The sequence below is a fragment of the Thunnus albacares genome, chromosome 16 (genome assembly GCF_914725855.1).
Source record: "Thunnus albacares chromosome 16, fThuAlb1.1, whole genome shotgun sequence".
NCBI classification, from domain to species: domain Eukaryota; kingdom Metazoa; phylum Chordata; class Actinopteri; order Scombriformes; family Scombridae; genus Thunnus; species Thunnus albacares.
The window spans coordinates 20037923-20053559 of record NC_058121.1 but is presented as its reverse complement, the minus strand read 5'-3'; the positions used below and the strand labels follow the sequence as shown (position 1 = coordinate 20053559).

General features: G+C 40.8%; 2 protein-coding genes across 6 annotated transcripts; one reads left to right on the top strand and one right to left on the bottom strand.

The window, feature by feature from the left end:
* Positions 1-124: 124 nt before the first annotated feature.
* On the top strand, positions 125-11963 carry agbl5 (AGBL carboxypeptidase 5). Of its 5 annotated transcripts, none has more exons than XM_044377028.1 (18): positions 125-356; positions 741-762; positions 1629-1922; positions 2094-2265; positions 2435-2601; positions 2707-2884; positions 3022-3200; positions 3491-4016; positions 4140-4309; positions 4615-4750; positions 4923-5140; positions 5242-5444; positions 5902-6078; positions 9400-9542; positions 9672-9724; positions 9988-10178; positions 10869-10987; positions 11089-11963. In XM_044377028.1, the coding sequence occupies exons 3-18, from the start codon at positions 1708-1710 to the stop codon at positions 11164-11166; spliced, it is 2925 nt and encodes a 974-aa protein (XP_044232963.1). In that variant the 5' UTR covers positions 125-356; positions 741-762; positions 1629-1707; the 3' UTR covers positions 11167-11963. The 5 variants fall into 5 exon arrangements, with proteins under 5 accessions (XP_044232963.1, XP_044232964.1, XP_044232962.1 ...); XM_044377029.1 differs by having other exon boundaries at positions 741-774; XM_044377027.1 differs by lacking the exon at positions 741-762 and having other exon boundaries at positions 126-356.
* Positions 11964-12591: 628 nt separating this feature from the next.
* ost4 (oligosaccharyltransferase complex subunit 4 (non-catalytic)) lies at positions 12592-14315 on the bottom strand. Its single transcript, XM_044377036.1, has 3 exons — positions 14191-14315; positions 13146-13295; positions 12592-12708 (listed from the first exon to the last, which is right to left on the bottom strand). Exon 2 carries the CDS (start codon positions 13292-13294, stop codon positions 13181-13183), a length of 114 nt encoding a protein of 37 aa, XP_044232971.1. The 5' UTR covers position 13295; positions 14191-14315; the 3' UTR covers positions 12592-12708; positions 13146-13180.
* Between the last annotated feature and the right edge of the window lie 1322 nt (positions 14316-15637).

Below are 15637 nucleotides of genomic sequence, written 5' to 3'. Positions count from 1 at the left end.
CAAGATTTTCCTTGTTTATTTGTTGTGTTTTTCCCATTTATTCATTGTTTTCTATGATTGGTGTGTTTTACACTGCAGGGCCACCACAGAAAATCCAAGTAACATTATAACAACAATGTTGGTCACTTAAAAAATGTTTTTTTTAAATTATCTTTGGTTGCTAATATTGGTGAATTACGCTTACAGCTTGACTTAACACCATTCTTGCCAGATAGATGCCAGACGTTAACGATAAGGAACTTTCCAGTCAGCGCTCATTTTCACAGAGAATCCTGAACGCAGCACGCAGAGCAAATGAATTGAGGGGTTGAGAAGGACGGTGAAAACAAAAATGGACATCGATCGAAAATAGCTGAGTAAGACTTATAATTCATCGCATCATGTAGACACGATAAGTGCAGATAAAATTTGATGACAATGTAATGACGAAAAGCCGTGTATATGCTAAAAAATAAGAGACTGTCGTTCGAGCAACGGCTGTTGGCACGGTAGTTAGCCTTGGTAGCTTAGAAACGGATGCTAGCGTTATTACCAACATTAACTGTATGACATTGCCCACTAATGCTAGCGTAGTTGTCAGTATTAGCTAGAATTAGCTCAAATAGCCAGTGTTAAACGAATAATTGTGCAAAACGCTGGCAGCCGTTTCTTCACCTCTTGCTACGTTTTCTCGGTCAGCTGTTGTTATTGCTCTGTTGTTGTTACTGACATCAAACAGCAGCCATTGTTTTATTCTGCAGGACAAGGTGCAGACATGATCTGGTAAGTGATAACGTAAGTAGGCAAACAGAGACGACAACAGTGCATCCGCCCTCAGTGATAAATTGGTAGTTTGCAGTGGTCTGGCTATCATTGGGGTTGTGACTGAGGAAAATATTCCTTTATAGTTTGGCTTCAGTTGTATTTTGTTGAATGGCCTCAGGTTGTCGCTGTTATCTGTTGACTTGCATCGTTTCAATCCTGCATCACGTCCAAAGGAGCCCTGTGGAGGTAGTGGGAAATGGTCATTTATTTTCTTGACTGGATTTATATTATAAGGACTCATCCATCTAATGACTAGCCAAAATATTCACCTTAAACGTCAAAGACTGAAGTTGTGCCGTTAGTCGTGAGCCTCCAATTAAAAATATCAAATTCAGTTTTGACTCTCTGAAAAGTGAATTGTAGATATCTACATCATTTAAATTATGACTAGTCAAAATTCAAACCATCCTCAGTTGTCGTAAGTAAGTAATAATTTCAGTTAAAGATATATTTCCTTTTGTCACTGGTGTCACAAAGATATTATAAAGATGTTATTAGTCAAGTCAGAATTGTAGGTATATAGAGCCAGACTTATGATTGGTTAAAACTAGCATGAAGATATTAACTGTGATCAATCATGAAGTATCTTCACCACACTATCCAGTAACACACATGCTGTATGGAGGTTATAAAAGGGGTGGGTTGGAGAGAGAGAGAGAGAGAGAGAGGGGGGGGGGGGGGGGGGGGGGGGGGGTCTATTTGAGTTTGTTAGATATACATATCACTCCTATTTGAGCTTATTTCAAGTGCTGTGCCACCCTTTTAATGCTGTTTTTTTTTTTATCAGTGTAAATATATTTTGCACTTGTATGATTTCATAACAGGCCGTCTATGTCACACCGCTGACTGGCATATCACCAAGGACCTGAGGGGAGAAAAGTGAAGAGTCCTGAGTTCAGAACAATGGAGGCTCGCTTTGGTAATATTGTGTTCAGCTCCAAGTTTGACTCAGGGAACCTGGCACGCGTGGAGAAGGTGGAGAAGGGCAACTCCAACTCTGCTACTGATGCGGTTTCCAGTGGGAGTGCCCCCTCAGGGTCGAACCTTACCCCTGACTATGAGTTCAATGTATGGACGCAGCCAGACTGCGCTGGCACAGAACATGAGAACGGAAACAGGTGACTTAAAGTTCTTATTTTGTTAATATTTTACTGCTGTGTTATTCACATGAGGGGACAGCAAAAGACATGAGAAATGTTCCCTCATAGATTAGTGTTTAATTGCTGGACACAACCTTTACAGTAAGCTACATTACTTACAGCATCCCAAATCATATTTGTGTGTTTCAGATCATGGTTTTACTTCAGTGTGCGGGGTGCAGCGCCTGGAAAGTTACTGAAGATCAATGTGATGAACATGAACAACCAGAGGAAGCTCTACAGCCAAGGCATGGCTCCTCTCGTACGCACTTTACCTGGCAAGAACCGGTGGGAAAGGATCCGAGACCGACCCACTTCTGAGGTACATACACACACTCAGAAGCTGTCAGGGAGAGACTTTAGGCATAGAGGAGAGGAGTCAAATACAGCTCGGTCGATGAGGCAGAGTGCTGTCAGTCTAGCTTCCTGGCAGCTATTTTTATCTTTCTAATAATGTGTCTCTCTCCTTCCTTTCCTCTGTTGCTGTCCAGATTGTAGATAACCAGTTCATACTGTCGTTCACTCACCGGCTGTTGGAAGCGCGAGGGGCAACCACCTACTTCTCCTTCTGCTACCCATTCTCATACAATGAGTGCCAGGAGATGCTGCAACAGTTGGATGGGAGCTACCCCAATGCTGCTCAACTCACTCCGAGCAGGTAAAACGCAACACATACATGAAGGACACACAGAATACATGTATGTTTGGTGTGTGTTTCTAACTCTGTCTCCCCTCAACTGCCATCCTCTGCTCTCCCTGCTAGTGCTCCAGGCAGTGTGTATTACCATAGGGAGTTGCTGTGCCACTCTTTAGATGGCAATAGGGTGGACCTGCTCACTGTGACGAATTGCAGCGGGATGCAAGAGGAGAGAGAACCCCGTCTGCCTAAGCTGTTTCCTGACACCAACACTCCAAGACCTCATCGATTCTCTGGCAAAAGGGTATCAATCAAGAAAACACACAATCAGTATTCTCTCTTCTAATGAGTGACATAATGGCTTTTTTATGACAACATTCAGTAATATCAAAGCAGTGTGAAGCTGAAACTTGGCATTTGTGTCCCTGCGTGTGTTTGCAGGTGTTTTTCCTCAGCAGTCGAGTGCACCCCGGGGAAACTCCCTCGTCCTTTGTCTTTAACGGTTTTCTCAACTTCATCCTAAGAAGAGACGACCCACGTGCCCACGCGCTTCGTAACATGTTTGTGTTCAAGCTCATTCCCATGCTCAACCCGGACGGGGTTGTCCGCGGGCATTACAGGTGAGAATGACACCTGTTTACCGTTTAAGCAAATGCAGGTTTAACCTGATTCACTGTGTCTCAGAATGATGCATCAGGGGTAAACTACTAGGTCAGGTTGTTTGGGTATGCTGCTGCCTTTTTTGATCTTCAAAATTCTGTAATGATGTGTATCTAAAAATAGCATCCGTACAGTGTGTCATTGATTTCCAAGCTCTATTACAGTGGAGAAATGTGTGGGGTTTCTGCAGATTTTTGTCAACAATGTCAAAAAGCTGTGTTTGATGTATTAATCTTTTTCTGTTCTGTAGGACTGATTCAAGGGGTGTGAACTTAAATAGACAGTACCTGAACCCCAGCCCTGAGCTGCACCCTTCCATCTATGCAGCCAAAACACTGTTGCTTTACCACCACACGCACAACCGCGTGCGCAATACACACTCGGGCTGTAACAGCCCCACACACGCACAGACCCCTCCACTCAACACCAAGCCCGCCAATCAGCATCAGTCTCCTCCCCTCACTGCCCTTGAAGTCAGCCTGAACCAACGAAATGCAGAGAAGGACGCGAATCCCGCCCAACCAGAAGTTCCCATGGTGATGGAGGAAAATGCCTGGGTGACCACAGAGGTGGGGAAGGGGGACCAGAACAACTCATCGAGCTCTGTAGAGACTGTAGCTCCAGTTTCTGTGGAGGTACCAGTCCCACAGGCAGAGGAACAGGAATCAATTCCACCCCAGGAGGGAGGTGTGGCATATTATGTGGACTTACATGGCCACGCCTCCAAACGGGGATGCTTCATGTACGGAAACAGCCTTTCTGATGAGAGCCAGCAGGTGAAGATTATTGAATTTCCTAAATACAGTTGTTTATTTGACTAGTGGTAAGGATAGTTTATTTATTTGTTTATTCCCAGCAGATGTAGTACTAGAACTGTATTCTGCTTCCTCTGTCTGCAGGTGGAGAACATGTTGTATCCGAGGCTGATCGCTGTGAACTCTGCCCACTTTGATTTCCTGGGCTGTAATTTCTCTGAGAAAAACATGTACGCTCGAGACAAGAGAGACGGCCAGTCTAAGGAAGGCAGCGGGCGGGTGGCCATTCACAAGGCCATAGGACTGCTTCACAGGTCAGATATCATCGGATGCACAATCCACTTCAACAATTCATGCTCAGTGTGATCGATTCAAAAAGCATATGGAAGGATTTTACCCTATTTTCAAGGGGTTTATTTTGTTTTGAAGACTCAATAGCATTTTCTTCTGGAATTAGATTAACCCATTAATAATCAGGTTACTTTCATAGGGCTTTTACTCAGGTTTCCCACAGTCAAAATGCAGCTCACCTGGGTCAGATAAATATTAACTAATGTATTCTCTAGTTCTCTCCCAAGCTTTCATCAAATGAATATCTCTGTCATTGGCTCTCCACCAGCTACACTTTGGAGTGCAACTACAACACAGGAAAAGCCATGAACACCATCCCACCGGCCTGCCACGACAACGGACGGGCGACCCCACCTCCACCTCCATCATTCCCTCCAAAATATACTCCAGAAATATTTGAACAGGTAGGAAGGCAAGAGTGGTTTGTTTCAAGATTGTAGGTACGTTGGATACAATGAACAATATTTCATCATTCATGTTTTTGATATTTGATAACTTACAAAACCAATATGTAAGCCACATTTACCTTTCAATCTGAGGCATGTATGAAGAAAACTGAATTTTTCTGTGCATCAGGTGGGGCGTGCTGTGGCTATCTCGGCACTGGATATGGCAGAGTGTAACCCGTGGCCTCGGCTGGTGCTGTCCGAGCACAGCTGCCTGATGAACCTCCGAGCTTGGATCCTCAAGCACGTCCGCAACACCAAAGGCCTGAACTCACACATCCATGCTCACCCTCAACCAAGAATACACCACAACGGCAGCAAGGCTTCACCGCCAAAGAGCTTCAGCAAGTGAGTTCGCACGGAGTGTGCATACTTTAGTGAAAATAGTTTATTTTTTTACATGTAACGTTTGAATCTGTTTTGTGTGTTTGTCTTGATTTTTCGGACAGCTGTCTGTCTGGCTCGGCATCAGAGAACACCCTCAGTCGCATTCGCTGCAACAGCCACAGCAGCAGCAGCCAGACGCCCTCCCCGAAGGTTCATAGTTCCCCGAGTTTTACTTTTGGCTGCCCCCCACCCCGAACTCACACACAGCACAACAGCACGCACACTAATGGACGTGGAAGCAACAAGACACTCGGGCCAGTCAGGGGTAAGTGGATCTTTCAAACATCTGCGTGTGTGGCTAGCTGGCTTTTTCTATCACCTCTCTCTGGGTGTTCTTCTGTTCTTCTCTTTTTCTCACGCAATGTCTGTTTCTGCTGTTGGAGTTGTTAGAAAAGATGGTGGTCCATGTGATAATTGATGTGGCATGTGATTGTGATATAAAATCGTTTCCAGATTTGGCATTCGCTTGATTTTTTAGAGACATGAACAAATGACTTCATGTCCTGGATGTCTATGGCCTGTACCATGCATGACCCCTGCATGACCCCAAGACCCCCTCCTGTCGCTGCTGTCTGTGTCTGAATTCTGTCACCTTCATCCTACCTGTACATGGCTGTCAAAGTAAAGGGCACTTTCAACCTCGTAGCCACTTTGTGTTTGTGTGTCTACGAGCCCCGCATGTCTCTGAGCTGGTGTGCGCGTGTGTGTCTCTCTCTCTGTAGACGCTAAGCCTCAGGAGAAGAGACGCCCACCCCACCACCGCTCCATCCTACGGTCTCCTAGCAACAGCCACACACCCACCCGCCCCCCACTCTCACCCCCTTCCTCCTCCTCCTCCTCGTCTTCCTCAGTGTGCGCAGCAGGCTCCTGTCCCCTCCCGGCCTCCGTCAGTATGACAGGTCTGTACTCCCTCCAGCCCCCCAGCCTCTCCACCTTGCTCCCCTCCCTGCAGGCACTTCCCCGCCCCGGGCTGCTCTCCAAACTGAGTCCCCTGCTTCTTCAGGGCCTACCACCAGCCACCAACTCTCCAACTGGGCCCACTCAGGACTGAGTTTAACCTTTCCTTTTGTGAGCTTGGAAAGTATCGGTGTGTGGGTGTATCGAGTGAGTGGAGTACCAGATGAGAGGTGTATTAAGTTATAGCAAGAGACTGTCTTTACAGAAACCTGCACCTGCCTGGTACTCCATGTAGGTCAAAACAAGTGCACATCACTATTTGATCTACTGTGTGTGTGTGTGTGTGTGTGTTTGCGTCTGAAACACCATTGGTGCTAGCTCTTCTAACTTTTCCTCAAACATCACTGTTTCTCCTTCTGCACATATCTGTAATTACATGTATCTACTAGCACCTTAGGATAAATAATACTCTTGACGGTGCAAGTAACTTTCAAATGTTATTCCTTTTATTTCCAACCTTTAAATCAAGCATTGGATAACAATATCATGTGGCATAGATCTTGTGGACATTCTTTACTAAACAAAGCAGACTGGTTAGTGAACGTGTTTAGCAAAGAGAGAGCTTGGCTACATAACCTTTATCGTCCCCTGGGATTTGCAGAATGTACAGTAGATAATATTGAAAACACTATACTAACTGATTACATTTAGAGTAAGTTTCCTTTTCAGTCTGTATACAAGTAGTAAGCTAAGAAGAATTACCATGTTACTGTGCAGATGTTTGGGAAATGGACAGTGCTGTGAGCTTTTCTTCTTTTTCACATAGTTGCTATTCATTTTTAACGAGAGCTGTTCAAGATCATCTATGAATGAAATACTTTTACATTTGACATGCTGCACTTTAATTTCCAATACCATGAGAGTGAATTGTTTATTAGCTTCATTTAATTTTTGAGAAACAGGGTTTGTATAATTAGACTGAACATAGTGTGGATTATGTTTCTGTTCAAACTTTTAAAGCTCCTGCTGATCTTTTGTTTCTTCTATTGTATTAAATTAATTTTTTTTTCATGTTTATATGTAGAACCGTGCAAGTTGCAGGCTGGCCACAACTTTCCAGTATAATCCTATTTGGAGCTAGTTTGGAGTATGACTGAGCACTCTCTACACTTCATTTCATTTCTAGTGACTGAAATCACCTTTAAAAGGACTGTTTTTTATATTTTACTGTGAGTCGATGATTGTTTTCTGTGATAGTTATGAAACCTGTATCATTCCATCGTCAGTCCTATCTTGGTCTTGACATTATGATGTTCACAGAGTAGCCTAATGCCAGAAACCTCATGGGGACCATCACTGGCTCAAATCCTCTTGGATGGTGAAACCTTAGAGTTCCTTTGGAGGAAAAAAAAAAAAGGTTGGTTTTTGAAGCAGTTTGCCAACTAGCAATATAATATAAAAACTATTTGTTCTGTTCAGTGTTCCAACAGATTGACTAAGTCAAAGTTGGCAAGAGTTTGTAATTTTCTTATAAGATTGAAGTCGAGTTTTGGTGTAAATAAAGTGTGGAGTTTTTAAATTTTATTACGTTCCATCAAAGTGGTGAAGAAAACATTGAATTCCTTATATGTAATGTTGGTTATATTCATTACTTATTAAGCGTACTGCATATGTGTCCTTCCTAGTGTAAACTGGGTGAACGTGGCAGGTCTATAGTGGGCTGTCGATGGTCAAAGTTAATATATTTTGTGGTTAGCGGAGATAAGAAATTATTTTGTTGTCTCAGTCTGTATGTACGCTTCATAGATCAATTGTGGAATTGTAGAAATTTGTCTGTAATTTAGTTTTGTGTGTTGTCACCCAACTAAGTACTTGATTATGGTCTGCGTTTTAGGACCAGCGATTTTAGATGCACTGACGATGCAGAGGCAGTGCGTGTGTAACCTGGAGAGGGTTTTACAAGCAGCAGATGAACCAGATCATTAATCGATAGGATCAAAATAGGTTTCAGAATATCTGGCCTTGCCTTGTTGTAGCTATTGTCTGTTCCAATGCTGTGTGACATTGTAGTTATGGTGTGCCTTGCTCTGGTATCTTTTGTAAACAGTAGATCTCGGAGGCTTTGCTCATTCTTTTTACCAGATCACTCGGATTATATTGTGATCTGGTAGGTGATTCATCTTGCCTCCGCATCTGCTTTATCTTTGATCTGAAGAAACTTGTTTTCGCAAGCTGCAATGTAGAGGGTGGCTTTTTGAGTATACAGGCCTAAAACAATATATGTTTAAATCTGAGTTATAAAGTTCATTTAAAAAAAATATATATATATATATATACATATATATACACTGTATATGATTACAGTTATGTTTGGACATTAAATGGGGGCATAAGGGGGCATATTTACATTCCGCAAAAGAAAACTAATAAGAGCAGATAACCAACAAAAACTGGCAAAACCATCCTCTCTTAGGTAGTTGGAAATGTTCCCAAAGAGGCAGTATGGACCTAAAAGAGAAATCTCAGCTCCAGGAGCAGATCATTGAGTCACTGGGAGGGAAAACTTCTACAAATACAATTGTCATATTGTTCTCTGTGGACATAAAAGTCTTACTTTATGCTCACTATGATGATGATTTTCATGTAGCTTATGCCCACTCCATTTAATACAGTGGGAAGAATGTATTATAAACTCTTAAATTAGATCAATGCCCTGAAAAAATGTGGAGAGTATACTGTAGTTATGCTTTTTCACTGTGAACTTTGATGTCCTGTTCCCCAGTGGTTTCAGTCCTAAAGCTTATATATATATATATATCATCATCATCATCCAGAATGACAAAAAAAAAGCTTTAGGTGGAAACACACTGTATGCATAGTCACATTCTCACTAGGTCTCTCTGCATTATACTCCTTATGAGAATTGTGCTGTTTCCATGTGGTGCTAACCTTCTATACCAGACTACGGTTAAGTGTTTGTCTGTGTAAAATCTTTACAAATATCACCTTCTTGAATGTGCTGCTGTCTTTTACCGCCTCTCTGTTTAACCTCTGGAATAAAAACTATTCCTTTGTGAAGCAACTACTGTCTGTCTCTAATCTCTTTTGACTCTGTGTGTAATCTCTATAAATACAACTCCTACAACGACATTGCGGTATCCTGGCATGTTTAGTTCAGGCAAGACTGTCTTTGTATGGCCAAATCAGCATCTTGACCAGTAATAAATGTCCATCTTTGAGTATTCTGTCACTCATCTTCCCACCACTGTTTCTCCTTTCCTCTCTCCATCTCTTGTATTTATGTCCCTTCACCTGGTTTACAGGCCTCAGCTGCCCAGACTTTCAGGCTGGTGGACCCAGTTCAGCGGGTTGGTCAAGAATGCCTCTCCCCATCCGTCCTGGGCGTGTGGGGAGAGGGTGTCGAACTATTACCATCACTCATCACCCCACAGAGGGCCATACAGAGGTTAACATATCTTGATAACTCACTTACAGAGAGCAAATTCCCTTCATCTCCTGTATTACCAGTTTATTCCATATAAATCTGCTACTCTTGGTTTATCAAGTCTCACTGTAATGTCTCTATCTGTCACAGACTGCTAAAGACTTGGGGCCTGAACACATCCTTTCCTCCATCAAATTTAGCAAGTGAGTCCAATCTTTTAAGTGCGCTTGCTTTTTGTATTTTGGAGCGTTTTTTAAAATCACACAGGGAACATTTTGATGCAAAAGAAGAAGAAATTTGGCAGGGGTTGAAATGTGGAGAAAAAGAGAAGGAAGGAAGAAAATGATGATAATGAGAGTTCCCATCTGCATTGCCACTGTGAAACATTGTATAGCTGGGATGTTAGCTTTCATGCTGTTTTATCATGGAGCGGTGAAATATGTTAACCTCTCTGTCGCCTGCCCAGGTGTGAGTTGCAGCCTCATGTGAGCCGCATCCCCATCCGGAGGGCGGGGTCATCTGAAACCCCTTCCACACGTGACAGTAAAACATTCCCCGTGAGTAGTAACCCAGCCTCATCTGGAGATGAGCAGTCCACCACCATGAAGGTCTGGAAGCTGCTCAGACCTGGCCTCCACCGACACCTGTCACTTACAGGCATGTACACACACACACACACACACACACACACATTTATTTGTGGTATTAGCACTTTGGCCTAGAGAGAGTTACCTGGCCATCATTCAAGAAAGAGTAAGGCACATACAGGGTTTTGCAAATTTGTCATCTTTATAGCTTAAAGGGACAAACACACAGAATAATCAACTGACTATGCAGTTCCCCTCAGCTCTATTGAGCGTTTTATCCTCTTTCAGCTCATTGTTTTGGATTTACGACCCACAGCATTACTGTTTTGGTTCAGTCTCACCGCTTTCAAAAGCTCTGGTAAACTCACTGTAAACAACCTGCCCAGCACCAAACAGCAGACAGACAAAGTTAGCAACTCACTGGTGAACATAGTGAAGCATTTAGCCAATAAAGAGCCAGATATTTCCCTCAGGAGTTGTTGAAGACCAAACAAGAGCTATAAGCCAGAAAATCAGGTAGTGCAGGATTGAAGGAAAACTGTTAATTTCCATGTTAAACATCAGTCAACTTGTGACTACAATGCCCAAAGTACATAGTCTGGCATTGTCCACATTTATATATCATCTGACATGTAGCAATTCCCAATGATTTCCATGCAAATATCACATTATATCAAAATAATTTGTCTGCATAAAATTGCTTTTTGAGTTCCTCCCCTCCAGTGTGTAAATGGCTCATATCCACAATGTTTTATTTCAGGGAAAGAGGGCGCCATACAGCTGACCTCTAAAGCGCTAAAGAAGAGCACAGACAGGAGTTTCCACTACAAAGGAAATGCTATCATAGAAACTGCTCCCGAGACGGATGAACAGCAAAAGGTGAAAACAGGTTAATTATTTTTAATATGTTTCACAGAGACAAATGGTCAGCATGAATAAATCAATAGACTTCATCATCCTATAATATTTTGTCTTTGAAGGTTGAGGAAACTCCGGTGATGCCGCTCCCTGAGCCTGTGAACATGTGTGAGACAGTGACCCTGTGTGGGGAAGCTTAGGAACTGCAGAGAAGAGCCCTTCTGCATCTGTATGATTTTACTTAATGTGAGCCTAAATTACTATATTCGGATCAAAACCATTTAAAATAAGAAAACGGAGGGAGGGGGGTGACATTGTCATCACAGGAGGATAATTTGGGGCATTTTAATGTGAACTTTTTTTTTTTTTTTAACAATTTTATCCTTATTTATTCAGTGTCCTGAGCATGCATGATGTTTCAGCCATGCACTGCAACACAGACAGACTTAGGAGCTTTACTCTTGTAGCTGGGGGTTAAGTGCCTTGCCCAATGACACCACAACAGTGTGCTGAGGTAGGGAGGAGGCACAAACTTTATCCATTCAAGCTTTCCAGCTGATCAAGAATTCAGAAACTTGAAATATACTTTAACATTTCAGCTACCATTGATGTACCTCACATTTGTCTTTGTAACGCGAGTCTTTTCCTTCTGCTACCCCCTCCCTAAAAATGAAGTTAAACACACTCTGACCAATACTGTTATGCACTGATAAATATTTCCACAGTCAACCATTTGTTCTGTTCTAGCAAAGGATTGACTTTTATTCAAACTGACGAGCACGGCAGCACCTTTATAACCTCCTTATTCCCGTTGTGGGTTTAGATGTGTGAGTGAAGCGTGTATTTAATGTAATTATTCCAGAGATTGTGTGTTTTGCATATAATTCCTATAAAAAGTATCACCCACGTTGGACTTTTTCATGATTTGTTTTACAACACTGAATTCACACTGGATGAAGTGAAGATGTAACAATCACTGATTGCACAAGTACTTGAGCCCTTTATTCATAAAACACCTAAATTATCACTAGTGCCAGTGGTTGTTTTGAGAAATTTCATATTGAATTAAGATCACCTATGTGTGATCAATGTGTGGCAAGTGATTTTGGGATAAAAACATCTGTATCTGGGAGGTTCAACCACAAGTTAAGAACATATCAAATCATTCCACAAGGTTGTTGAAAAGTACTTACGAGGGGAATCTAACAAAAACCTTCCCAGGAAAAGTGTAATCGTATAATTATATATCATAGTCCAAGGTTGGGTGTGTATTTTTTATAGGCAATACATGTTTATTAAATATATTGGCACATTCCTTTATAACCTTAATTTCCAGGTATTTTATTACCATATATATTCATATATTTTATGAGAGACACTGTTACAGGAGTGTTGTCTTTTTAAATGTAATAACCATATCTTAACCCAGTGACAAACAAGACTGGTTTCTACCAAAATGATTATACTGTGACTGAGATAATACTCTGTTGTAACTTGAAAGAAACTTAAAATATAAAATAAATGAACTTAAACCATGTATTTTGAATTTTGCACAATAAGTCAATGGGAATGTATTTACCGTGTGTAGAATAAATTAAAGGAAATTATTGAAACATCAATGCAAATCGAATTCACATATTTTATTAGAAAAAACACTACTGTGCAATCTTAACAAAGCAATGAGAAGAGCAAGAGGGGGAGGAATGTTGTTTCCAGGGTGGTGGCATGGATTCCCATCTCACCTGTGGAGAGAAAAATACCATTTAAGAGGATTCAAATATGTTAAACCTTAGAAAGACCTATTTGTAGCTGAAAGTACAGCAAAACCTATCAAAGTAGGGTATGAGAAGTCACTAAATAGTCAAATATTTGATTGAACTGCACATTGATTGAATGTGCACTGTCCAAATGTCAACCCATCAGCCTTTTATTGAACTAGAGCGACACCTGTTTTAGCAGGTGTATTGTGAAAACTATTCACCTGCTAATTGCACTCACTAGTATAGCATACATTTGTCCACAGAGAGAACTATTCAACTTGAATTGTTTCACAAGGGTATGTGATTGACAAAGGTGAGACAAAAGACATCAGAATGGTGAACCATCTCAGGTAACCTTCACTGCCTGTGAATGTGGAGGCTCCTGTATTAAGTGTCCAGCAAACAGAGGTTGCACTCACCTCTCCAGTCATTCTGGGGGGTGTACTGGGAGACTCTACTCCTGCTTTTTGGGGTTATTGACAGCGACGTAGTGGTATAACACAACGAGCAGGAACAATGACACGCCAAGCATGTTGGCAAATATGGCCAGTTGCACGTCTGTCACCATTCTGAAAAGGATAAAAAGATACATTAGTGCAAGTGGAAGAAAGCTGCTAATTATAAGAAGAATAATGTCATGGTCAAAGGCAGTAAAGGACTATACTGGTGTTGTTGTATCCTGAAGTCTATTTACTACACGCACAGGTTTACTTTGCATGATCTTCGTCAGTTTGTATAAATACAACAGTTTTTAAAATATCCAAATGCATTTTCAGCCACTTTTATCCATTCATTTCATTAGGGTGTGGAAATCAACTTGACGACTTGCAACGTGTTTTCAGGTCAGCCATCAGTGAGCATTATGTGTACACTTTATCGACGTTATTATGTACATTAGACACACATAAACGTAAGCTCACAATAATTGTATGCATGATATTCAGGGTAATAGAGAACCAATCTCAAGCATATTTAAAGCTTCTGCCAGTCATGTATTATTTCACTGTATTGAAAAAAGGCAACTGATGGCTGCTTGAAAGGTAAGAAATCGCATTCAAAATAAATAAGATGTCTTCTGTAAAGTGGTTGGCAGTGCAGCAGTATTTGGCTAAAACACGTAAAACCACCGATAGCATCATATATTTGTTATACGAGATGCATAGACAAATGTGACTTTCTATGCACATAATGCCGACGCTGCATTCTATATACTATATATATTGCAAATTAATAACGAAACCATCATGGCTACTGCGGCACTAATGACATAGTGGCAAAGTAATTTACCAAATGCTGTTAAATGTTGAGACTGACAATCAATCAGTGTAACGTTCACCTAGCTAGCTAACTAATCCAGTCAACACTCGCTAAATTAACCAATATAGGAAACGCTACGTATAAAGCTTCAACAAAATTACGAAATCCAACCTATTGCAATGTAGTTTAGCTAATCTTACTACTTACTTTGTCTCTTGAATTAGGTTTTTAATCCCTGTTCCAGTGATATTTCAGCTGCTCAGCAGCAAGCAAGCAGTAAATATGTCTTCCGGCTGGAAGGAAGGCCACGTCACTTTTTATTCTTCTTCTTTAGTGGTTTTGGTGGTTGGTAAACCATCCTAGAGGTGAAATACCGCCACCAACTGGACGGTAGTGTGGCGCAAGAAATTATGCAGGAAATTTAAGAAAAATGTCACAGTATATCTTGCCTGCTGTTTTCCCCAAGAGACATGACAATGAAAAGCCATGGTGTTTTTCCTTCTTTAGTGGCTGAAGAAGGTGATTTATTTTAATATTGTATTTTCTACAACATGTAGCACATGTTAGACTGTTTCTGATTGACAGCAGTTTGTGCATTTTCTGGTTGGGCTCTTGCCTATTTTATATAATGTATGGTTGAGACCTGTGTGTCCCATTCTCAGACGAGTGATGACATTTTCTTCCCTTCGTTCCGAGCCCACCATCCTCCTAAAATCAACATGTCTGTATATCATAAAGATGTTTTCCAGTTTCATTATCATCCCAATACTCCCGCCATACTGTTTGAAGGCCATGTCATGTTTTAGAGGACCATAAAAATGGTTTTAATAGAGCACATTCTGGAAAAGAAAATTGATTATTTTGATTCGATTCTAAAACCAACTATTCAATTAAGATGGAAGCAAAGGATGTAATATTATATTATGAAAACAAAAACCAGAAAGTTCAACAGAATGTCAATTTATTAATTTTACTGGGAAAATTTCTCATCCATAAATCCAAATTCTCATTTGAACTTTTCATGCTTGGATTTAGAAAGTTTTATGAGTCTATCCATTTTATAAACAATAAGACATGTGCACATAGGCCTACAGTTAGTATGCTCCAAGAGTTTTTTTTTAAAGAAACCTGCTTATATTGCCTATCTTTTCTGTTAAAAATCCCCTCCAGACGTGTTTTAAGATGTATATAAAACACTCTACTTTGAATAATTGAATAATTTTACCACAAAAAAGTTCAGTTATTTTTTAAAGTCTTTGAAATTACATCTCCGTCATTGAAAAACCAGAATGTATAAATATGCAAATATTGTTCCTTGTTGACTGTATCAACAAACTGAAAGTGAAGTCATGTCCTTTATGTTATCTTTATTTCATTATAATTCATTTTTAAGATGTTAAAGAGCAGACCTTGATGCTCAATAGACAAAAATAAAACCTAGACGCGACTCCTTTAATAACTATTATCCTTATTCATTTTTTCAAGTGGCACCATAGCTAATTAAAATCATTCAATTTTGAGTCACTCCACATAAATTCATGATAATTCTTTTATTGCTTTAATCATAGAAGTGGATGCAAGGAGATTTAAAGAGTGTAAAAGGGTGACAGACAGCTATAGAATGAAGAGGTTTGACGAAGTAGCTGATGAAAAG